General features: G+C 41.3%; 1 protein-coding gene across 1 annotated transcript; it reads left to right on the forward strand.

Annotated features, from left to right (window-relative positions):
* The first annotated feature begins 2161 nt into the window (after nucleotides 1-2161).
* On the forward strand, nucleotides 2162-13929 carry LOC137296212 (ankyrin repeat domain-containing protein 29-like). The gene is made up of 5 exons (XM_067827947.1): nucleotides 2162-2248; nucleotides 2768-3014; nucleotides 4391-4542; nucleotides 5225-5424; nucleotides 12444-13929. The coding sequence occupies exons 2-5, from the start codon at nucleotides 2879-2881 to the stop codon at nucleotides 12955-12957; spliced, it is 1002 nt and encodes a 333-aa protein (XP_067684048.1). The 5' UTR covers nucleotides 2162-2248; nucleotides 2768-2878; the 3' UTR covers nucleotides 12958-13929.
* Nucleotides 13930-26918: the final 12989 nt, after the last annotated feature.

Raw genomic sequence — 26918 nt, forward strand, 5'->3', positions numbered from 1 at the left:
TCTTCGTCTTTTAACAACGTGTACAAATAACACACGTTAGATCACAAGGTTGAACGAAGTGGAAGCCAGTTGGATTTACAATCTAGATAGACATTAACACAATTAATTGAAAGACCACGTTTTTATTTTTACTTGAGTCGCCTAATGTCGCTGGCCTCAGTGGCCAATCAAACAGATCTCCAGTAGAAACTAGCTAGCTACACACACGACCAGGAATCACTGACATCCGGACCTTTCTTTGTTTCCATCGGTTTTGTCGTGTTTGATGACTTACCAGAGATATATCACTCGATCAGATGTAGACTAAATGGAGATTCATACCCCAACATAATCTTGCTCTTGTGGCAATAACTAGGAAGACGCTGCTCATTATTTCTTTTCTTTTAGTGTAGTTTAAACAGAGACCATATGGTCCCTGGTTCCAATAACTATATACGTTAAATTATGTATCTTTATACCAAAGAGTTTGACAGAAAATCAGTTTTGTTATGAAAAAAAACCCCAAACTGTTCCTCAATAGTAAACTGAGAACTTTTAATTCCAATGCCCTCTTTTATACATTGAACAGGGAGGATTGATCCAAAATATTTTTTTTATATAACATATACTGTTTAACAATGACTGGCGTTATTTCTCGTTTTTGCAGCATTGATATATCATTCACATTGTACATTCACCATGGCACATGTTTACTCTCCCTTCCATTGTATTCCGGAGCGGTACTCATATAAGCCTATGCATGTTTACCATTCCAGTTCCCTTCATTGGAAAGAAGTATGCTTATATCATATAGATTAAAGCAATTAAGTATGTAATTTCTCAGTCATGATATATGTGAGAGAAGAGACAGATATTAAATGTGACACTACATTTAAATGCTAATACATATATTATATTAGTACTGGTACTCGTATCGCAGCAAGTTCCTTTTCATGATTCGAATCACAGTACGTCACTTTCGCATGTGACAAAGTTGCATAATCTCAACCCAAACTGGATTTGGGTGTCGGTGTGTGTTATGTACAGTGAAGAAAGGCGGTGTGTTATTCAATACCTTGTTGATCGCCTCCCCAGTGTCGAGCCCTACTTATCTAGACGTACGCTTTGTGTTCAACCTGTCAGCGGCATATTAATGAGGAAACAATCCAACGAGTGACGTGTTAATTGTGCCGATGGCGCACCTAGTGTCTGGTCCCTTCTTGTGACATTTATAAAATAATATACCCCATTACAGGGTGGGGGTGGGGGTGGGGGTGGGGGTGGGGGTGGGGCAATTAATTCAGTGATTATTTTCCGAAATTCCGACCATTTACGAGCATGTATCTGTGGAATACACGTTGAATATGTATACACATGTCAGTCACAGATTGACTTATAAACGCTAAACATTCGGTAAGGTAAATATATATTTTAGGAATGATAGCTTCAGGACTACAATATCCATTCATTGTGTTGTGTTTCACACTATACATGCGTATTTAGGAAATCTGTATAATTTCACTTGAATGTCAGTTTATCAAACGTGATGGATTTGCAAGCATCATTCGGTGTTAGCGTAATTTATATTTTATGTTTTTAATAAAGGGCAATGGAAAATGACCAGACACCTTCAAACGGCGCATCATTGCTATGTAGCCTATACATAAGTATTTAATTTAAATGTTTCTGATATAATTTTAAAGTAGGTTTTAATACTTGAAAAGATTTGCTGACAACGGTCAAATCAATTCATGCGTTCAAATATTGAACATTAATTAATGCGTGGCCGGAAAGTATAAATCTTCTCACTGAATGGAAATACAGATTATGTATTACGGTGTTCATTTATTGTGTGAACAAATGTAACGATAATATCATCTGTTACGCATCGAGAACATTACTGGAATTGACAGATTGGTGACGCAACGCAGGACTAATCGCCAACATGGGAGTCCGGTCGCGGTGATTAGTTATACCGTTACGGCAGAGACCACATGCAAATTATTCAGCCTAATGGATCGTGAAGCAAACATGTTTGATAACATTATGAAGGAAAATATGTATGGTGCATAATTGATATCACGGAGAGTACGTTATGTTGCGTGTATTTTTATCATCAACCGGAGAATCATTTATGTAGGTTTCTAACCCAGCATCCGTTTCCAATCCGAGCACAGTTTTGTAGGAAACCGCTGACTAGAGGGGTTGGGCACCGGCTGTCGTGAGAGAGGTCTGCATTTTTGTGTAGCCACGAAAATGTTGACACGATGTGAGTCTTGCTGCGCCTTCTGAGTCTTCTCTTTGCATATTTCTTAACATTGTTTCTGTTATGTATCTTCATTCGCCCTAATTTTGTTATCAGGTTAGCGGATGCAATTCGTCACTTAAGCTACGTCTGTTAATTTGTGTCCAGCGGGTGAGTCACCATCACTCGCGTGGATTGGTTTTGACGGCGCGTGTTATTGAATGTTCTTACATATCTGTGAATATTGTACCTGTATTATCACCATGCTTAAATGAACTTAGTTACTTAGTGAAAGTATGGAGTGAACCTACGGAACCTGAGAAATCTAGATCTAGTAATCAGCTGTTTTAGTTTCATTAAGTATATAATAATATTTAGATGAATATTTAGAACACCATAAGCATGGTGTAGAAGCTATAACAAATAATGCAGTGTCGTAGGTAAACCACAATCAGTTTTCCTTGAAGTCATACATTTTCATTCTGACTCATCCATTTGGATTAAACAAGTGTTGATGTGTAATGTTTTATATACATATTGCAGAAACATTGAAGAATCCGCACCATGATTGTGATGTTGTAATATACACAAGTGTTGAAGATGGACATGTAATAGGACATTATTAAGATATTGTTGTGAGGCAGTCAGACCACCATGACTCACAAGTATGTGTTGGCAGCAATCAAGAAGAAGGATGTTGACAAGTTCTTCCAGCTGGTTGATTTGCCAGGATATGATGTGAACACATCAGCAAAGGGTGTTACACCCCTTATTGTGGCAGCCAAAGCAGGTATGGAACCAGTTTATCGCTTCAGTTTTCTGAAATGCTTTGAACAAAAAACACGAAATATACTCCTTCAAATGCAATTTGGCTGGAGTTTTTGTTAATTCTTTTGAAGAGATTTAATGCTATATGGTAATTTATTGTGTCTATACCTAAAATTTTAGATATGGGCTCATGACAAGTACACATTGATTGTAGTGCTTAATGCATGATTGATTTATTAGACCTATGTATGTACACTCTCCCCATATTGTAGGCCTGTATGTGTCACACACTTTTCCCATGTTGTATCCCTGTGCCACCCACTCTCCCCATGTTGCAGGCCTGTGCCACACACTATCCCCATGGTTTAGACCTGTGTCACCCACTCTCCCCATGTTGTAGACCTGTGTCACCCACTCTCCCCATGTTGTAGACCTGTGTCACCCACTCTCCCCATGTTGTATCCCTGTGTCACCCACTCTTCCCAAGTTGTATCCCCGTGTCACCCACTCTTCCCATGTTGTAGACCTGTATCACCCCCTTTTTCACATGTTGTAGGCCTGTGTCAGCCACTCTCCCCATGTTGTATCCCTGTGTCACCCGCTCTTCCCAAGTTGTATCCCTGTGTCACCCACTCTCCCCGTGTTGTAGACCTGTATCACCCCCTTTTTCACATGTTGTAGGCCTGTGTCACCCACTCTCCCCATGTTGTAGACCTGTATCACCCCCTTTTTCACATGTTGTAGACCTGTCACCTACTCTCCCCATGTTATAGACCTGTGTCACCCAATCTCCCCATGTTGTATCCCTGTGTCACCCACTCTTCCCAAGTTGTATCCCTGTGTCACCCACTCTCCCCGTGTCGTAGACCTGTATCACCCCCTTTTTCACATGTTGTAGGCCTGTGTCACCCACTCTCCCCATGTTATAGACCTGTGTCACCCACTCTCCCCATGTTGTATCCCTGTGTCACCCACTCTTCCCAAGTTGTATCCCTGTGTCACCCACTCTCCCCATGTTGTAGACCTGTATCACCCCCTTTTTCACATGTTGTAGGCCTGTGTCAGCCACTCTCCCCATGTTGTATCCCTGTGTCACCCACTCTTCCCAAGTTGTATCCCTGTGTCACCCACTCTCCCCGTGTTGTAGACCTGTATCACCCCCTTTTTCACATGTTGTAGACCTGTGTCACCCACTCTCCCCATGTTATAGACCTGTGTCACCCACTCTTCCCATGTTGTATCCCTGTGTCACCCACTCTTCCCATGTTGTATCCCTGTGTCAAGCACTCTCCCCATGTTGTATCCCTGTGTCAAGCACTCTCCCCATGTTGTAGACCTGTGTCACTCACTGACCGCAGTGATGTTGTAGGAGTGTCTCACTCTCTCTCTATGTTGTAGGACTGTGTGTGGTGACAGAGAAGTTGGTCAGTATGGGTGCTGACCTGAACATGAGAGACAGCGATGGGAGGACTGCACTGCTGCATGGTTGTCTGAACGGCAACAGTGACGTTGTCAGGCAGCTGCTCTATGCTGGCAGCGACACCAACAATGTCAGTACAACATTTTAATTGCAGTAGCAATGTAACATTAATTAATGTTTTGTCCTGAGATGTAGAAATTGAACTTTGGAACTTCCCAATGTGTCAAGTCATTTTTTCTTGTGTTACCTTTCACCATCTTTGTAAGCAAGTCAGTTTACTTTGGGCTAGGGTAAAGGTTAGCATTAGGGTTAGGTTTAGGGTTAACATTAGGGATAGGGTGATGTAACATTAACCATTATGGCTGGTAGGTATCCAGTATTCTGTAGGTGTACCCCAATGCGTGAAATGAATGGTTTAGGCTAAATTCATATGTTGATAAAAAGAGATGTGAGGCAAGAGTTTTAGTAGGTGTTGTTAATTAGAAAGCAAATATAAAACAGGCACAGAACATATCCCACAAGTTCCTTTGTCGGCAATTCGAAGGACATTATATGTGAACTTACATGTAAAATGGTTGAAAAACTACTTGAATCAAGTTGCCAGCTTAAGATGATGCAAGCTGTGCTGCTCTTTGACAGTAAGAGACAACTGGGTGTTACCAGACTGTTACCAGTGGCTTGGGAGCAACAGAGGATAGCTTCAGTCTGTTAACACCCACTGAGAATTGCCCAGACTGGAGTTGATTATTACTGTATGCTGGGATTCTGCTGACTGGCCCTAAAAAGCACCGACAATATCTCCCTACTTTCAGTGCACAGTGAATGGTGACTTTGCCCTCCATGAATCCATCACCAGTGGGGACACAGACACCGTCCAGACCCTGCTAGAAGCAGGTACTGATGTCAACAAATCCAACTGTATCTCCGGCTACACGCCCCTCATGCTGGCTCTGCTCAATGGGTTCGGGGACATCGTCCGTCTGCTGCTCCGATACAATGCCAACCTTAACCAGTGAGTCGACACACACAGACATCTTGTTTTGAAATTGTGTTCTTCACAAATGCAGCCATAAAGAGCTCCCAGAACTGGCCACAAAGTCATCACCTCTGAACACCACAGAATCATTTTCATAGGCAGAGGCTCTTGAATTTATTGATATTGTTCTAGAAAACTATACTTTTGACTTTTGACAAAATTGCTGGTCTAGGTATTAATTGATAAATAATGTTCTGTAAATATGAATATTAGAAACACATCCAAGAAACAGTATGGGTTGTAATTGTTCCTGGTTTATACCCATGTAATGTGATTTTTCATACATGAAGGTGTCCAGTTGACTGCTAAGTCAGCAGAATCCTTTCATCTGTTGAAATACAGGATTGTCTCCCCTAGATTGTTCTCAGGTTGTGAAACATATGGCTAGATTGACAGCTCACTATGGTACACAGAAATATGCATTGTTACCACTATTTTCATGGTTTTTGTTTAAAATATGACATGATACCGATCTGTGATGTCAGTAAGCACCAAATGGCCATTGAATTGCAAAACATACAAGCATCTGTCTACCCACTGTCATAAAACTCACATGCTGGTTAATGTTGTGGATCTTGTGAATTGAGAACCTGACTGAGCACATTGATGATGATTAGTGAAAGTCTTTCAGATGAACGTTGCTTATACTGATACCTCATATTGATTGATTGTATTGTTAGGTCATTACTGAGTCTAAAGCTTGTTATATGTCATACTTGCAAAAAACATGTTTCAGTTTGCTCTAACCAGAATGAATGCCTCGCCTCTGTTACTATAGTATGTTAATATTTAACACGTGAGCACCGTCAACTAATGTATTCTTTATGGTATTACCATTACAAGACATTCTAAATGTTGCTACAATATGATGGAAAATCTAAATGATGGTGGAAATACAAATTTGACCTATTTTAATGTGGTTTTACATGTGCATGGATCCACCAAATAGTTAGAGATACTACTTTTTTACTTACCTTACCATAGGTCTATAGCATATTACCTCAAGCTTCCCTTAGTAGGAGATCTGACAGAGTTGAATTGCTATTCAATCTTGAAAGGCTACCTCGAATTTGACGTCTGTAATGATATGGAAGTATCTGGATCTCTCCACTGCGCATACGCGCAAACTCCATGAGAACTTCACTTTTACTTCAAGCATTGTCTTGTCTACACGTGTTTGAGTTGCTACCTTTTTTCTGTCAATAAAGTTTGATTTGCTACGCTTTTGCACTCATTCCTCTTACAGGTTCTTGGTGTTGTGGTATGTAAATTTTCAATCTTTGTGTCGGTTATAATTTTAAGTGGATCAGTTTTGTTTGTCGGCAGATTGGTTTCTGTTGAAAATTCTTCCGCCATATCGAAGCTTACATGTTTCATTTGGTGTCACATGGCACTGTATTCTAGTGTAATTTTGCTGTCGGAGGGGCAGCCATTTAACTTGTCAGTTGCAAAGCAGCAGCTGCATGTGTGAGTGGAGCAGTCCATTACGTGACAAGGGTGTTTTTTCATTTGTCCTTATTGTCACGTTTATATTTTGTTTTATGACAGTAGTTGTGTATGACACAACACTTACGCGTGTTGTTTAAAGGCCTGAAGTGTGGCAAGGATACTCACCACCGGTGTCATGCACCTTTGAGCCGTGTTGTGCAGTGTGTACGGGCTTGACAAGTGCAGAGTTTAAAGTTTTCCTGGGTGTGGTTAGGAAGAGGAAAACTCAGAAGTTACGCAAGATGTCCCGCTTGCCTGTGTCCTCTTCATGATCCAGACTATCGGCACCTCATACACCAGAGTTGCAGACAGCACTGGAGGTGCCTGGGTCAGCGTCTGATACTTTGGCGAGGGTGGAGCCGATGCTGATGCTGACACTGATGCCGATGCCGACAACAATACCTATGCTGATGACGATACCGACGCTAAAGCCAATACCGAAGCCAACGCAGATGCCGACACCAACCACCCAGACTGGGGGTTGGGTGGACTTGTCACGGCCAGACGCTCTAGCACACCCGGTGGTACAACAGATTCTATGAGCGTGGCTAGTACCCACTCCTTCAATGATGTTGGGTGAATCTCAGGAGCTGATGGCGCCGACTACTTGTACATCCGTTTACCGACGCCAGCGCCTATGGGCACATCTCAGTCAATAGGTACGCCAGGTACGGTGAGATCGGCGCCAGGAGAGCCTAGAGGTGCCACTGCTGTCATCAGCAGAAGAGTGAAAGAGCGAGCGGGTGTGAGAAGATCAAGATCGAGAAGCCCCTGGAGCAGCTCATCAAGTGTGTGTCGACGTCGCAGATCCTGTTCCAGATCTCCGGATCATCAGGCTAGATCTCTACACTGTAGGAGAAGGAGCAGGCGGTCACGATCCTGGTCGGCATCACCTCCTAGAGCCAAACAGTCGCAGCATAGGAAGCATGTGCCGGTAGCACAAGTCAGGCGTATCTTTGGATGTGGATGAAGAGCATTATTTTGCCCCCGGTTATGAGGAAGATCCTGCTCACATGGAGTAGGAAGAAGGCTCGTACCTGCCGCTTTCTGCAATGTATGATTGGATTGCTGACAGACTCCCAGATTATCCTTCCCCGGCGTCAGGTGTGGACAGTACAAGGGCTATCAGAGTTGATCCGGAGTTGATGATTCCGCCACAACCTTTGGTGGCCGACGCCATATCCAGCTAGAATGAGGACTTTGCCAAGTTGTCGTTAAATTCCACGATTAGGGCACCCAGGTCACTTCACAGTCTTAATTTTGCATGCTCTGGGGTGGCGTTCGATGAGGCCATTAAGAGACTATCCTCCAACTCCACATATAAAGTACAGGATTCCAGAATGCAAGCGATTGATACTGAGCTGCGGCATATCCTGAAGCTGGTCTCGGTGCTAGCGTCAGCAACGTCAGTGGCGGCTGTTGATTTGACGGAAGTTAACGAGTCCTGGTTGGAGCATTTGTCGTTGTTATTTCTGTGGCAGGGCAAGGTGCTGCATGTTGGGGCATGTCCGTACAGTGTTAGCTATGACGATGGTGGTGCGTAGGATGGTCTTTTTAGACGTATGTTTGTGGCGGGAGGAGTTCAAGCGGCATCTTATGAGAACTCCCTTAAGGAGTACACGGAGCTCGACTAACACCGAGGTGTCGTCAGCATTTTAGGCCCTAGTTTCTGCCTTTTGTGACAGAGCTGGAACATGCAGCAAGGGGAAGAAATGCTACGTCCAGAGGAGGGAATCTGTCAGATCCACCTTTACCAGATGTCGCGACCAGGACAATGTGGCAGCCGATCATCGCAAGCCTTCAGACGCAAACAGGGACGCCCCCTCAACCCCCGGTAGAGGGAAGGGGAATCGCCCCTATTCAAGATATTGAGGGTGTTGCCTGTCATGACTGGGACTTCCTGCCCCCAGCCATGCCAGTTTGCTGGCAGACCACATCGAGGTGTTACAAGGGAAGTGTGCCATCAAGGAAGTGTTGGACTCACACCTTTCGATCTTCCTCATTCCCAAGAAGGACTGTCAAGTTACGCATGATCCACAACATGGCAGCATTCAATGATCGTTATTTGATGGAACCACCTCACTTGGTGTTTATCATGTGTCTGTTCCAGACACAGTACGACCATGTTTGGATCCCCCAAACGTAGCAGATTTCCCAGTTCGTAGCAAAGGGACTGTCAGAGCGGCAGGGAGTGGCAGTTTCTGTTGGGCCTACTGACGTCAGCGCAGGACTAAACCTGATGCTATGACCGTTACAGAGGTACCTCCTCCCGTACATACAGACAAACGATGTTAGGACGCGGCTGTTGCTTCCGGTACACCTGCACCAATATCCGTGGTGGTGGATGATCGAGTTGAACGTCTGTGATGGAGTTTGCTTGACCGAGTTTGTACAGAACCACGAAGTATTTGTCGACGCATCATTCCAGGACAGGGGTGCGCATCTGAACAATCAGACAACCTCTGGGCTCAGTTGCGATGTAGAAGCAGGGTGGCACATCTCGAGCTGGAGGCAGTGATTCTGGCTGTAGACCACTGGGCGCCACTACTACGCCACTCCAACATGTTGATTGTTTCAGACAACGCAACTGTCGTATGGCTGATTTTGAGACAGGGGACAACCAGGTCCAGCGTTCTAGACGCAAACGGCATCGAGACCAGAGCTCGTCATATCCCAGGTTGCAGGAATGTCCTAGCCGATGCGCTCTCCTGACCAGAGAAGCCATCCCCGACTGAGTGGATGCTTCACCCGGACATATTTCGGCTCATATGTCAGGATCACGGACGCCCACCTATTTGCCACGAAGTTGAATGCTCAGGTTCCAGTGTACTTGTCTCAGATACCAGACCCGGTCGACTCTCTGTGGATGTCATGGGAGGGAATGGACGCGTATGCCTTCCCTCTGCCAGTGCTAGTACCAGTGGTAGCGGGGAAACTCAAGCTAACAGTGAGGATCCGTGTACTTTTGGTCGCGCCCTGGTGGCCAGCGAGGACATGTTGTACCGCCTCGCAGGAAAAGATCCGTTCTGGCTTCCGGAGTGGGACCAGTTGCTACGCCATCCCCACAGTCGGACACTGCACCAGCATCCGGCGCAGTTTCATCTATACACCTGGACCATCTGCAAAGGATTTTGAGGGCGTAGGGGTACTCATCTCAAGCGGCAAAGATCATTGCCCGGGTGCACAGAGCCTTCACTAAGTCACTCTATGATGACAAGTGGGCTACATTTGAGAAGTTCCAGAAGTCAAAGGAACCGTTGTTAGTGTCACCCCAGTTCCTGGCGGAGTTTTTACATTGCTTGCAGTGCTCGAGGAAACTCAATGGCAGTACCGTTGGGACTTACCTGTCAGCATTAAACTCAATGTTAGCTGTCAGAGGAGATAGGAAGGTCTCGAAGATCCTGGAACTGGTTGCTCTGTTGAAGGCATTCAAGCTGGAGGACCAAAAGGTTAAGTTCCGGCCGCCTGCGTGGGACCAGAACGTCGTGCTACAGCACTTGAGAGGTCGCCCCTACGAGCTGCTAGACGGGACATCGTTTGACAACTAAACGAGGAAGACAGTGTTTCTGTTGTCGCTAGCTACAGCGACGAGAGTTTGTGAAATTCACACGCTGGATATGACTAGGGTCTGGTTTGAGCAGACCAGACATGGTGCAGTACACTTGGGCCTTCTCTGGGATTTCCTGGCGAAGAACCAGCTGCCAGGTCAACCAGACAGGTGATGCATCATCCCCCCCCTCTTACTGCCATCAACGAACCAGAGGATCGGGAAGAGCAGTTACTTTCGAGCCCTCAGATTATATATCAGGAAGTCCTCTCCTCGTCGGGGAACTAGATAGAAGATGTTCCTGCCCTTTTCCATGACTGCTAGAGGGGAAGTCACCAGAAACACAGTAGCCTTATGGTTGAGGCAGACCATCTTGGCGGCTTACGACACACAGAATCTTCCGCACCTGTCGTCTAACAACCTGCATGCAATTCGACTGGTAGCATCAACAATGGCTTTGCACAGAAACTGTACAGTTCCCGATAACATGGATGGATGCTTCTGGCGGTCCTCTACAGTGTTTGCTAGCCATTACTTGTGGCACTTGGCGGTGGAAGATGTGGAGGGGCTGCAGTCTTTCGGACCATTGATGGTTTCACAGCAACTCCCACGTCCTTCCGCCCTGTACGGCACAATGTTACTTACCTTGGTCTATGGGGGTCTTGTACCGTACCCCTAGTTAGTCCCTCCCAATACTGGATGCTCCTCCCCACTATGTACTCTTCGGACCTGGAAGTAAAAGTGAAGTTCTCGCGGAGCCTACGCGCATGCGCAGTGGGGAGATCCAGATACTTCCATATCATTACAGTCGTCGAATTCGAGGTAGCGATTCAAGACTGAATAGCAATTCAACTCTGTCAGATCACCTACAAAGCGAAGCTTGAGGTAATATGCTAAAAACCTATAGTAATGTAAATTTTTAAATATCTAAAATATTTAGATTTTGACAAATATGTTCTTCAAGCTATTCAAACAACACTGCAGAGATATCTATTACCAAGAATGCTCATCCGATATTACAAACTCCAAGTATTTGTATGCAAATTCATTATTTCGACATAACATTGTCTATTAAACATATTTAAAAGTATTACCAGTATCCTTTGTGCAACTCCATAGATCTCTTACAAAATTTAGATACAGCATTAGGAAGCTGATTGTTTAAACCTACAGACGATCCAAAGGTGATAATATCAGTTCTGCCACGTCCGCCTATTGCATCAATATTGTCCAGGACGAGTACTATATCCTATGACAATGCCCTGTTTGTTCTGATTTATGCAGCAGATATATACCTCAATACTGTTATGTAAATCCCAACATACAGGAGTTTGTGAATGTACTTACTACACTTATACTGCAAATGTTATTTTATGCCTAGCCATATTTGCACACAAAATCCACAATGCTTCAAAGAAAATTATGTGAAAATGTCACTGTAATTTTGGCATCAGGGCCACTCTACAAAATAAGTCTGTCTGTCTGTCTGTCTGTCTGTCTGTCTGTCTGTCTGTCTGTCTGTCTGTCTGTCTGTCTCCATATTTAACTCTTTACCTGTTAAATGCATTTGATAAATAGGAATTAGTTGGATTTGTTATTATGCCAATCAAACATTGGGGTTAACATTATTATAATAACAGGAGTTATAAATCAGAAAGCACTAATATGTTTGTAAAAATCATTTCTCTATTTCGAAAATGCCAGTTTTCAGAAATAAACTTTCAGTTGTCAAACATGGATCCAACAGCATACAGGCTGACTGGAAGACAGATTCACAGTCTTTTAGTTGGTATTTTCTTGATTGTTTGCTTGTTGAGATTACTGAAGACTAGTGGGAGATAAATGTGAAAACTACAGTTCACAAACTGTAATGACTAAATGAAATATGGCATCTTACTGCTGTGACTTCAGCCGGTTTATTGTATGTATATATGTCTTATAACCTGTTTCCTCTGTTCAGGTCCATCATGGAAGGTGACACAGCTCTTCATCTGGCTGTTCAGGTTGCTCCTCCAGACGTGATCGCCGATCTGATCCTTGCCGGCTGTAACATGGACATTCTGAACAATATGGGGGAGACTCCCCTCATTGTATCAGTGTACGAGGGCCGCATCGATGCTGCACGTTTGTTGATCCTCTCCGGCTGCTGCATCGATAAGTACGACTACTTCTCCCCACTCTGTGTCGCATGCGTGCAAAACAATGCCATAATGGTTCGATATCTCCTCTCTGAAGGTTACAACGTCAGCAAAGACAATTCAGTGAAACAGAATCTTTTTTTCAAATTTGAGGACAACTACCCTGAACTTTTCTCCTTCATATTTGAGGAACGATGTGTTAAGCCAATGAGCTTACGCGAGATCGCACGTGTTCGTGTCCGGCGGTTACTAGGACCCGACGTGGCCGGTCGTATTTTACATCTGTCACTTCCTGGAATCCTGAAGGAATGGGTGGTACAAGATGTGATCTACTGACTCCAGAATCTGTCAGGATCAATGTAGGCATTAATATCAAAGACATGCAGATGCTGCCTCTCACACTATGAGCCTGTGCAAGCTGGGACAGGTTTGTTTCAAGGGGTGACTGGGTCCTGACATGCACGGTCAGAAGTCCAGGAATCCTGAAGGAGTGGATGGTACAGGACTTGATCTACTGCATCACGAATCTGTCAGGATCAGTGGATCAGTGCAGCATTTATGTTGGGACACTGGGACCTCTCCTCACATACCATCAGCTGCAAAGCAGCAATCAACTCTGCTCATTCCCTCACCGACTGATTATTCTTCCAAGTTTCCAATGAAGCTGTCAAGGTCCTGCAGACAACAGACAGACAGATTTCAAACAGCCAACGTGCTGAGATCATATAAACTGGGCAATGAACAATTCAAGACAGTTGTAACTTTTACCAACTGTATACTTGTTTGTTATATATTTGCAGTGTAACTATGAACTACCTTTTCTTCTTACAGGAAAGATATTGACCAATATTTTTAACCTTCTTGTTGAAAATTTTACCTTTTTAAATAATTATTAAAGTGTGATCTTTGTTTATAATATTAATTTCAATAATTAAGAAATGACTAACATCAGCTCTCAAGCTCTTACTGCAAAGATTACATTGTCATGTTAGAATATTCTGAGAAACTAGCACAGGTAGGTGAAGTATTCATGGTAAGTTTTAAATGTGATCTATATACACTGACTATGATGTTATTGAAGGAAACTGTTTCTCTGAAAGCAGTTGAGGGTATAATTTTTTCACTGATTTTTATCTATTTACAATATGTGATAAAGGATGTCTATAGTTCCATGTATAATTTTTAAGGCTTTTGCTATACTTTATTTAAAGATCACATGCAACCAAAAAAACAAGCATAATTAAACCACAATTATCACTTATAGATGACAAATAATATACATTGCTGATTGTGAAAAAACAAACAAAATTATCAGCATACAATCACAAATCAAAAGTGCAATATTTTGTTTTTGGTTTTACTTCCCTCAAAACGAAGCACGCGGCAGAATGAAGCCATCAGCGTGGATGTGTGTACTCTTAAGTGTAACAAAGACTTTTCCTTGGCTGGTTCATTTGCTGATATGCAGATAGCTCATTTTGTGTATATAGCAATGATCTGTTTGATTGGCATTTCAGAAGTATGGTGAGTAATAAGAATGTGATGCGACGTTTCAGTATGGATACATATACCATTGTCAAGCAAATGTGATATAACAATCCATACCAAAAAGTCGCATCATATACAAGAGAAGAAGTTGTTATCCATAAATAATGTATATATACAGATGCTGGGTTTTGTAAATACATGCTCTCTGCATTTCCGTTTGATCCAGTCAACAAATACTGAGATAGTGAACTACTGTGTGGCTGTGAATTGTCCTTTGTCCAAGTACAAAACCACTTGAAACCGACAGACTGAGTTTGCACTGGTTTCCGTCCCATCCAGACATCTGGGGAAAATGGATGCAGTTTGTTTGCAACCATAGGTATAATAACTTGTCTATGTATATACATAATGTGACAGAGACAGACCGCAGATACATGAGGCATACATCAGTGTTTTCTCTTTATGGTGTATGGTCTGATAGGTGTTAAGTTCAAATTGCATGTGATCAGTTATTGAAATTGTGTATTGCATATTGAAATTAGCAGACAGGCAGACACTTAATAAATCATCAATAAATCAGGCATAGACATGTATTGAAACATTTCAGTTTTCAAGCTGAGCAAGTTTTAGCGATGAAATTAGTATTTCTAATGCTACACTTTCTTGAAAGCTTGGTTTGCAAGGTTTACCCCCGGAATACCGTTACAGATGCTGAACTAACCCATTGTTTGTTTAAACTATAGGTGTCATATCACATATCCATTTATAATTACAAGTGCTGGTACTTGGATGGGACCAGTGTATATTTATAAATGCAGACCCAAGATGCTTGTTATCACAAGAAACATCAGTTCAACTTCAACTTTAGTGATAATCCTTGCACGCATCACTTACTGCGTTTGTGCAAATCGCCTTCAAGTTTTGTGCTGTGAACCTAATCACTGCACATATGTTATGGACGTAGAACAGCACAGTTGGTGAAACCACTTCTTTCCCCAGCGCTGTGGCAAAATTAGCGAAGTGTTTGAACTGTGATTTTGCAGGCTTTTTATAAATACTTTATTTTTCAACTGTATCAGTTGAATTTGCATGTTTTATCATTTGTTCCTGTAAGTCCATACTGAAAGGCACCAGAATCTGCAAAGATGTGTTTGGCGATGCATGTGACCTTTAACATATCTTTTGACATGTATGTTGATATACCTTGTCATTGGCCATGTGTCATTTTTTAGATGTATACTGCATGTCCTTCTGACTTCTCTTCATTAGAATTGTGTTCCTAACTATTTGCGTGTCATTTGCATACAAGCTAATGAAGTAGCCATGTAACTATTTACTTCATGAATTTTAAGTAAGACAAGAAATATCAATATTAACTCTTTTATGGACTTTTGTGAAACTACACGTCTTTTTTTCCATGAAGCTCTCAGACAGTCTGACACTTTAACATAGGGATGAATTGCAGTATAATCAGATTATGGAAATGTTACTGAAGAAAATCATTTTGGAAAATTTTAAGATTTTGAAAATAACATGTAAAAAATATGAACATGGGTTACCCTGAAAAGGAAAAAAGTGTGTCCAAGGTGCTTGTTTCAGATTTAGTATTTGTCCACAGACATGTCCAACATAATATATTGTTGTTATGCTTATTTATTTACGCGAGATCTAATTTTATTGATTATAATTTTCAGTCTTTCCTTACATTCTTGCCATTGTTATGTGATGTGGTGTTCTCACTAGGATTCGCTACATATAGTACATATGCAATATTTTACCCATTCCTTTTAACACTTTATTGCAGTCATATTTGTATATATGTCATTGTTTAAAAAACTTATGAATTGTGTATTGTTTCCAAAGATCTTGAAATGTGCACTGAAATATTTTTACAGTAAGAGTGTGTGCAGATGAACAGTTACGTATGTTTTACTTAAAGGCACAATGTTACACCACATTTTTCTAAATATACAATGCCTTTCTCTCAAACCTCAGGATAGCTACCATATACTTTGTTCCCAAAATAATCACGTACTTCAATTATATATTATATTAAAAGTTCAAGTGAATAAATGCAATGATGCATTAAATCGACTCTTGCACCCTCTACTTACCGAACCTTATTTCAAGAGCACCCCCATATAGTTATGTCCCTTGGATTGCTCTTCACAAATATACTATAACCAAACTTGTTTTTGAGGCCATTTTGGCAAGCATGACAACACCATGTACGACAGGGTTATTTTTTTATATGTACGGAGCAACCTTTAACATTCCATATATGGCAAGTGTTATCTGTTTGGAAGCTGTTCGCCTTGAAGTTTCAATTATCGATTTCAAGCAAGTCATAAAGGATAATAAGTCCTTTATTGCATCAATAGGAAGCTAAAGTGGGTGCATATGCCCCCAATATATAAATTATAGGCCAAATTATAGGCTAAATTTTACCTTTAAAGACATGATGCTATTAACATGGCAGAGAGTGAGAGGGTCTATGAACGTTGAGATATGGAACTGTTATGTGTGTATTGGTGTCTACACTCTTTTATGGAAACTTCATGGTAGTATTTTCATTAAATCCAGGTATCCTCAATGAATAATTGAAAAATATTCAAAATGTGTTTGTTTCGATCATAGTGTCCACTGCCACCGTTTCCTTTGCATTGATTAGGTTATTGCAATTCTCTTCTACATGAGTACAGTGTGTTTAACCCATTTCAGGTGTCCCCCCACCTGGATATTGCTGTAATATTGGTAAGAGCGGTGTAAAACTGAACTTGCTCACTCACTTCATCCCTTTCAGCTGGTTCACCATTAAACTATTGCTCTATGGTAACTGGAATACCTTTCAAAGTGACCTTAGATCGAACCCATTGTCTAATGCAGAAGCCATGGCAGGTCAGAATCCTCAGCACTCAGACCTGTACCTGGAGATATGCATTGATGCAGCTGAGAACTGTGCAGCTGATTACATACATTAGAAAACAAATATGCACATTCATTGATATGGTTTCTTGTCTTCAGAATGGAAATCTGTAACCATGACATTGTCCTACTTACTGGTAACTGTGATAAGGTGATGTTGTTTCCTATATTTCAACATGACACTGTACGTTATGCAACACATTGTAAATACTTATTTCATGTAATTTTGTTTTTAGTATTGTTTTGTTTTGTTGAGTTTTATAGTTTATGGTATTAATGTTGCAAACCATAGACCTAGAAATTAGCATTGACTTCAAGATATGTTATGTTCTGGTGTTTTTAACAAAAGAACCAGCATCCCGTCAGTATGACAACATGCTGAGACATTGGAGTCATGTTTAAGAAATGCATGTACTTTCCATCAAACGTTTAGACTCACTAGTGTAAATATAGATACTTACTTCAGGTAACTGTTTTAAACTATATTTTGCAAAATATTTGACATTGTTTAAAGGTTTTACACATGAACTGATGTATTATAAAACAAATGCATAATGTTAAAAAAATTATTGCCATCAGTTCAATAAATGGTAAGAATCAGTGAATTCTTAACAAACATTTACACCAAAATGCTAGCTGTTCACATGCATGATATTTGCATATGCTTTAATCAGTTTAATGCATAATCCTCAAGCAATTCATCGGCATAAGGTTTTACAGTTGGTTCTCCCAAGTTAGTGGAGAAATCAGTCTTCATTGTAACCATAAAAATGTGTGTGTGTGTGTGTGTGTGTGTTTGTGTGTGTGTGTGCATGCTTGTGTTTTTAGTAAGTCTAATTTTTTTATGAGAAGTATATCTCACAATGACTAGGAATGTCAATTGTCTTGGGATTTATTTCAAACTGATCAATTTTGTGAATCATCTGAACCCCCATTTTAGGACACTATATCAAGTTTTCATCCCTGAATGACACAGATTGTTTTAACATTTGACTATGTGAAACTTTACAGCTCAACCTTCTCTCAGCTTCTGTTGTCACCTGTATACACTTGTCTGTTGGTGACTCTGTCTGAAATATTGTGTTTGTTTCATGGAAACAAGTGAAAAACAAAATACTTTGTCAATCAATCACAGAATCATTTGTAATTTGTTTGTGATCACTTTGTGCAAGCTACAATTATACTCACTGGTCATACGACCAGAAATGTGGTAATCAATCTGAAATGATTTTTTTTTAGGTTTTTTGAAATTATGACTGAATATATTTATCTTTGGTAAATGATGTCTTGATGAACAACACATCCAGTATGTCTAGAATATATTGGATAGATATACTGATGTTGATGAAATTAAAACAAACTGCTAAATACTGCTCTGAAAAATATGATCAACAAAATATTTAAAAATTGGAATGCCTGAAAAACATTATGTCTTTCTTTGTATTTTGTATTGTTACATTTTAGAGGCCACTGAAATATTAAGTGTCTTATTACAAATTGTCTTCATTGTTTTATCCGCAATCAACGTATGTATTGCATGTCCTTACTTTAACTCTCAGTCTACTTGCAGAGTGGTATCCACTGTAAGATCACTTCCCAGACCAAGGTGTGTTGAGAAATAGAGTATCTGTAAACATTTAAACTGAGATATAATACAAGGAGATATCATACAATGCTATATAATCCAGAATGCTATGTGTCAGTGCTGTTGAAGATACATGAAGCCGCTTCCAGGTTACTTCCTAACTCCACAAATATGTGATTATGCACTCTGTGGAGGCAACAGGGTTCATTATATGACTTTGCCATAATGTAATGATATCTAGAAATAAAAATGACCACTGATGAAGTAGGTTCTGTATTTATTGATTACAGCATTGATCTTTACAAAGGGAATGGATTAGTATTTCACCTGTCTGGTGGACAGGTGAGTCATCTAGCGGCATGAAAAACAGTTCCGCCACAGTGGTATGATGGTTGCTTCAATCTCAGAGTCACAGGGTCCAGTTGTTTCTAAAATTGTTACTAATCTGTCACTTTGTCACTATCGTTTCAAAATACTCCTCAGCACTATCCCTGATGTTGGCATAAACAGGCAGGTGTGGAGCTCTGACTTTGGGTCTTCAGCAACCCATGTATAACAAAGGAGGCGACTAACGGGACTGGGTGATCGAGCTTGCTGACTTTATTGACACATGTCTTCCTATCCCGCCACACTTCTATGCTCAGGATGTGTATCACTGGATTGTCTGGTCCTGTCTCCATGACTTACAGACCTCCGTTATATGGCTGGTATATTGTTGAGTAGTATATACAATAGTGGTACTGTTACAGGTCCTTCCTAAAAGCTTACTTTTAAAAAAATAAGCCTTGATGAGTCCCTATCACACTACCACTACCGGTCGCGAAAACTACCACTACTGAGCTGCGTGCAAAATAATAAGAATCTCATTTTCGCTAGGGCATATGTTGACAGTGGACTATCTCGCTGGAAATCTCGGGAAACCCACCTGCAACCTCTCCCTGGTCATACAGCCTTCGTCGACGACCTCTGCGTGTTTGGCTGTCGATCTTGCAAAGGCATCATGCAGCAATGCGTCCAGTGTGTGACGGGGGAGCACGCCCGTGGGGAAAATCGTATGACTAATTACTAAAATGTACACTACCCATCTCCACATGGTGCAAAAGATGAGTGCAGAAGCTATTGTCAACACGTTCCAAAAGATCACAAGTGAATCCCTGCAGAAATCGCTACTAGCATGGACAGCCCCAAACACCGACAAAACCTCTTTTACAGCCTTCGTGGCCAAAGTGGATGTCTAGTAAATCTTTTCTCTGAGATGAAGCCACTGCGTTGCTGGTGGTTGTACAACGAACAGACCGCCGCCTGCTGAAGAAACGCGCTCCAAAACGTTTTGCAAAACGTTTTCTGCTGTGTCGGTGGACGTGTCGGTGTCTCTGCAGGTGTACAAGGAAACGTCTATGCGAGTACAGCTTCGTTGTTGTACATCTGGGTGGAGAAAGGTTTGGCGGAGATGGTCGTTTGGACAATCTACGTATTCGGTTCTCAGACTTCTCCAGCTTCGAAGCTGCAAACGAGTTTGTTGTACAGCTTGGGGCAAATCGTTTTGCCAGAGTTTGCTTTCTCTATCCCCAGGATGGTGAGTTGTCCAGGATGGTGGGTTTTCCGCTTTCGATGGCCTCTGTGAGATGGCCTCGTCCGACAAATCCATGTTGGGTACAGATGAATTGCACAAGTTAAGGATGCTGGAATATTCTCTCGCTGGAGTGTCCGATGCTGTAGATCCGTAATCCGTTGCCTAGTAGTTTTGTTTCTAGATGGGGTTCTTGGGGTTCTCTTGGGGTTAGTCTATCACGATTTTTTTTACATCCACTTTGACCACGAAGACTGTAAAAGGGGTTTTGTCGGTGTTTGGGCTGACCATCCTAGTAGCGATTTCTGCACCATGCGGAGAAAGGTAGCGTACATTTTGGTTGCTTCGGCATAGGTGGTGCATAGTATCCAGTGGGGTAATCCACATGGGCGTACACTCCCGTCATACATTGGACGCTTCCGTTGTGCTGCATGTCTTTGCGAGATAGACAGCCAAACACGTAGAGCTCGTCAACGAAAGGTGGCTGACCAGAGAGAGGTGGATTTCCAGTGAGATAGTCCACTGTCGATATATTGGACAGTTTGTTACCGCGCGTGTTTTCTATTAGGAGGTGGTGTAGGATTAATTTGCTGCACCGAATGCCCAATTCTTGGAAAGTGGCTGCGATTTGCTGTGCCATAGTTTTTGTTGTCCCAGTGTATCCACTATACTACAGCAACTCTATATGTCTAATTGGAAGTTCCAGCAACTTTGGTGCAGGGTCGAAACATGGGTTTGGTGGTTGCTGAAAAAAAGGGATTTCCCTAGCGAAAATGATGTTCTTAATATTTTGCATTCAACTCAGAAGTAGTATATACGATATTGTATAGGGATTCACCAAAGGCTTAATGTGAATTTTGGGTTTAATGTTGCACTAAACAATAGTCCGTCTATATGACTCTGTTCTGTCTTGTTCAGTCAATTCACTGTCTGATGTCATGAACACTGATGTCTGATATCATGAACACTGATGCCTGATATCATGAACACTGATGTCTGATATCATGAACACACACATATATATGTGATATCATGAACACTAATGTGTGATATCATGAACACAAATATCTGATATGATGAACACTGATGTCTGATATTTGGAAAAGACTTGTGCAAACCTTGGCGAGCTTGACCACCCGAGCATGGCTGCTGAAGATTAGTTCGTACCTGATCTTCAGCTGGTGTACGAATGGTGCAAATAATGAAGGATGCACTTTTCATATCTCGTCCAAAGAGAAGCCATGCCAAACAGACCACATCGGTAACATTTTGGCATACAAGGCAAACCACCAAACTCGCTACACAAATATGCTGTTTATTCTAATCCTTTCTTAACACACATTTTCTAATTTCTTCAACACAGTCAGCGTGGAAGGTGTAGTGTTCTAATACATGTAGACGGTTTCTCTCTGGTAACATCCTCTGAGTGGCTGAATTTGGACACCATACGGGACTGACCAGCAGCACAGTACAAGATAGTGATCAGATTGAAATTTTGTTAAGAATCTGATTCAAGATAGTCAGTGCAAACGTGGTGTGAAGGTCAAGGACAAGCTGGATGACACTATCAGACACACCCAGTGCTTGCTCATCCTTCTCACATAATCTACTTGACAGGTTTCTACCACTAGTTGTGTCTTCAACGTCATTGTGAGATCAGGTATCGACGGTATATTCAAGGATGGTTAAACACAAGAGTGTCAGGAACCTTAGATACATAGGTTGTTAAAGTAAGGCTGGGTACTTACAATTCATGACGAAACCGGCCGTGTCTCAAAATAGTGGAATCTAAAGCGTCTTTCTGCCCCGAGTGGATAGCGGATAAATGTGTACTTCATGTTTTTGCATGCAATATAAATAATACTCTATGTTCCCATGTTTATGTACGATCATATCATATCATATACAGTCTTCCCGACTTGACGTTTTGGAAATCTCAAACTGTCTGATATGCCGAGAAGTGCACTTCACGGAATGTTTTCTAACTCTCCACGTACTGTTTAATTAGATTGGGGATCGAACCGAGAAAAGCTGAAAGTTCAATAGTATGACAGGTCAAACTGACATTTCCAATGTTTCCAGTTCTCTGCAGACAGGAGTTCCTGAAAGTGAAGGCATATCGTGACTACTGTATTGGTGGGTAACGATTCATCAAACTTCAGATGCCTTCATGTTGTACAATTCTGAAATTCCTGCGATTTTATGTCACCTGGGGATTTCTGTGCTACTGAACAATGTTTCTTTAAATCATGGCTTATGGGTTTGATGTTTAATAACAGAGGTCGCAAAGAGCTATCAGTGTGATGAAGCCAAAGACCATTGACTACAGTGATGGATCAGGGTCATTATCCGGACGAATTATTATTGTCCAGCTACGAACAGCGTTTCCTTTCACGGTCAAGGGTCTCAACTCTGCATAGCTAGAAGCAGTTTGTTAAGCGCTCGGTCATCCAACAATGCACAAATAAAGCATCAAAACAAAATAATGCGACAAGCAACAGAACCTTTTCCTCACCAAAAGGAATTCTCTGCTGAAATTAGAGTCGCTAGTAAAGACATTCCCACAAGCTATATCATCACCGAATTACTGGATTGCTTAACAACATCAGCATGACAGCGATGTTCAATGATTTATTCCAGGAATTTTCACCAGTATTTGTCTTTAGGCCCAGTGGAATCCGTTTAGGTTGATTATGCTCCAGCGTTGAGGTTTTATTTTTACTGTTGATATGGCCTTGTGTTACTGAATACACTCAGTGAACTTCATAGACTGAAGATCCTATCTGGAGATGTTTCAGCTCTAATTGTGGGATTTCTATCAGTATGGAAATAATCGATCGACTTACAGTAACTGTAGCAATCACGGCAGTTTCATGTTAACCAGCACTGATACAATCCCAGTCATATCATGTTACATAACGATCATGTTTTGAAGTCCCCCGAAAACGGATTTAGCACACATGAAATTGACAGATGTGGAAGGTAAGTGTACCTGATGTATCACTGACAGTCAGATTAAGTGCCAGCATTGTCCTCACCGGAGATCGTCGTATACCACTCGCTGAGACTCATACCACATTCAGCAGTTATCACCACTTATACTGCTGTCATACCATATTTAACAGTTGTCACCACATATATTGTTCTCATAAATATTCATCATTTATAATAACACATATTGCTTTCACACCACATTCAGCAATTATCACCACAGTTGTTTACTGCAACAAAACACTCAGCAGTTATCACCACACATTGCTGTCACACCACATTCATCAGTTATCACCACACATATTGCTGTCACACCACATTCAGCAATTATCACCACACATATTGCTGTCAGACCACATTCAGCAGTTATCACCACACGTATTGCTGTCACACCACGTCTAGCAATTAGTAGATGGAGATAAGCGTTTTTGTACTAGACACTTAAAGCGTAGAAAAATACTAGTAGGTACTAGGACTCAGACACAGGGATAGACAGACGGACATACATACACACACACACATACACACACACACAGAGAGAGAGAGAGAGAGAGTTAACATCTATGACGCAAATAAACCATCTATATACATCAACATGTACAAATAGGGCATACATATATTTCCACTTTTGTGAATGACCAGAATATTTCTAGCTGCATTCATCTTCTATCTCTGCCCACACGGCCTTAAAATAAAGTTAATTCCTGTAGAAACTGATGTCTTCAACACATACGATTGCCAATCATAAGAACAGATCTTGCAGTAAAGTGTCTAGCGAACTTAGTGTAAAACCTTTTGGTTTGTATTTACAGTTTCTGTGATTAGGTTTAATTTGAAACAATTTCGGCATGTGTATGCTTTCTGTAGGGAGTAATCTAATAACCGGTTTTATCAGTCTTGTCTTGAAGTCCTCCATGAGGTCGTAATATGAAATAATCAAGCAATTTGTCTAAATCAATAATTCTGGGAAACAAGTTGATATTTTCTGGCCGATTATCGACACTGAATAACATCACTATTCAGTCTACCAAAAACGCGGAGGGAAACGCTGTTCTGCCACGTGCCCACTCGTCACATGCCGTCAATTCGTAAACTATAGAAACCTGTTTTTTTTAAAACATGTGAAAATCACCTGCCATTTCCTCAAAACTGCCAAAGGGTGCTAATGAATGTCAACTGATAACAACACGATTTATTACGATCATGCCTTTATGCATAAATGTAGCAACTGTTATATAATACATTTATGTGGCAGTGTAGACCAGCATTTGTTTAACAGAAAAATAACTCTATATCTTTGATAGCATATAATCGAGTTACCATTTAGTTCAAAACAAAACAGAAGAAATGTATCACTAGAGTGCTTGTAAGTATTCTTCGTGTATCATACAATACAACACCAATGCGTTTCTGAAAAAATAAAGATTTTCAAACGTTCTGTCCTTGAATTTACGTCCACGAGAAAACAAGAAGCTCGTTCATCGCCATCAACCGTGACGTTTATGGTTGCATACTGAGTGACATCTCCGACAACATCATGGTCTTTACAGGTATCTTCTGAAACGAGAGATCCGTGGGCACAAACCCATACGTATGTAACTGCACAACTCGAAACACTTTAACTATGTCCCCAACCTACAGTCTGTGACTCAATCGGTAACAATGTATTACCTAAGTTTGACCTTGAAGTTCAGTCATGCACTTCCGGGAGGATAGGGCTCGATCCAATATATTTGACAAACACTTCCTTCAACTTTCACTCACATCTGTCTCGATTGATTTCAGTTGTGCGTGTCCGAATATTGTCATCATCATTAAGAGAGAACCATATGATGAGAGTTTTACAATTAATCCTACAGAGACACAAAAAGTTACCATGCAATTTTAGATCCGCATAATGTGTTTGTATCGGATTGTTTCTACAGAAGAACTAAGTTCCGGTATAGTTATGTAGAACAGCTGCCATTATTTATTCCGTATCGATGTACTGATCTCATGAACGTGTTAACATTTAAGAGACATTCTTTATGGTGCCGACGACCATAAATCAGTTTGGCAACAAAAATGTAAATAATTATGCTTAATAGACATAATTATGCTTAATAAATACAATACAACCTACACCGCATAAACACCTTTACCTGGACAACGCACCAGTTACTTTACAGACAAAAGACTAACATGATTAGTTCCTAGTAACATCTTTATTTCATGAATCAATATCACTTCTTTAAGGGAAGGGAGAACACAGGTTCTGAGAAGATGTTACTTTCAAGTTTCAGGTTGGTTTACTTGCTACTGTCGATGTATATAGTAAAACAACACAACCTAATACATTGCCTCCTTGCACCTGAACCTGAGGTTTTTCAGCGAGAAAAAAACTAGTCTCGGATTTTTACAAAGACAAAAGTACTCCTGTGGGTTCCGGCAAAAGGCACTTCGAAGCTGCTTTCACAATTGTAACAGTGGGCAAACGTCCGATATGGACCTGTTTCCTGTTTATGTCTGACCTGTGTGAATTTTGCCCAATATCCCCGAACCATCAGATTTTCAGACAGTCGCATGTGATTCCTAATTACAAACAGAACACTTTGTCTGGTTTGAGACGGCCGGGACATTGACAGAGTGATAGCGTTTCTTTACTTTTGTCAGGCGATGGCGTTTGGATGCTTGCATTTGTGTAACTAAAAATAAACATGTGAAGCAACTAGGAAAAGGACTTCATCTGTTGTAAGTGATTCCTAAGTATTTTGACTATGGAATAGGTGTTATTGCCCATATACATCGTGGTATTGCTAGAATGTTCCATTAAATAAAACTCACTTGCACACTATTGTCGAAAATACCATAGATAGTTTACTACTGACACTGCTGACATATCTAGTTTCCGGTAGCACTGACTCTGCTCAGACAGTTCGGTTGTTACAGTTGTGACGCTATGTACTGGTTACTTTGACTACATGCTTTCTCGAGACAAAGCACAGATGTTTGGGAACCATTGCTTTAATACCTCCTGTCCCGATTTGCTAACACTGCCCAATATTTTAGATTATTCATAAGATAGCTCAGATGCCAGTGCGGATGCAGGGCTTATAACGGATCCTATAACTCTTACACAATGCAAAGACGATGCACAACAACATAAACAGTTGCTGTCATATTCCAAGTCGGTTCTATCCACAATCAATCCATGTATACTAGACACACAAAGAAACTGTGTATGCAAAAATTTAAAATCTAAATACACACATAAAGATTTAAACTTGCATGCACGTGCCACGCTCCGTGACGTCAGTGGTTTCGTCTTTGAGACGTGCAGTACTTTGCTGCACTTGCATTCCGAGAAAGAGAAACAGAGCAAATGAATGCCACACAATACTGTCACTTTGGAAAGCCCAACCATTGCCTTTGCGTTCGTTCAAATATTAAACGGTTATTGAAACGCATAGCATGCCAGGGCTAACGTCTGCACAACTTCATGAGGCCATCGCGAAGGTGTGTGGGGCAACGTCTCAATGACGAGTTGCTGCACATTTCCACTGCCACCATTTCTGCACCGGTGAGACGCTACCAGAACTCAAATGACGTCCTAGATTGGCCACGTTCTGGACGTCCACGTGTAACAACGCCAAGACAGGACAGATAGATAAGAGTAACCCATCTTCGCCACAGGCTTTAGACTGCAGTGATGACAAGGGTTGCTATGGACTTCTTGCAACACCACAACGTTGGCTTATT

The sequence above is a fragment of the Haliotis asinina genome, chromosome 9 (genome assembly GCF_037392515.1).
Source record: "Haliotis asinina isolate JCU_RB_2024 chromosome 9, JCU_Hal_asi_v2, whole genome shotgun sequence".
NCBI lineage: Eukaryota > Metazoa > Mollusca > Gastropoda > Lepetellida > Haliotidae > Haliotis > Haliotis asinina.

Coding starts and splice junctions, on each gene's coding strand:
- LOC137296212 (XM_067827947.1), top strand. CDS start 2,879: ATGACTCACAAGTATGTGTTGGCAGCAATCAAGAAGAAGGATGTTGAC. Junction 3,015..4,390: donor TATTGTGGCAGCCAAAGCAG/GTATGGAACCAG, acceptor TCTATGTTGTAG/GACTGTGTGTGGTGACAGAG. Junction 5,425..12,443: donor TACAATGCCAACCTTAACCA/GTGAGTCGACAC, acceptor TCCTCTGTTCAG/GTCCATCATGGAAGGTGACA.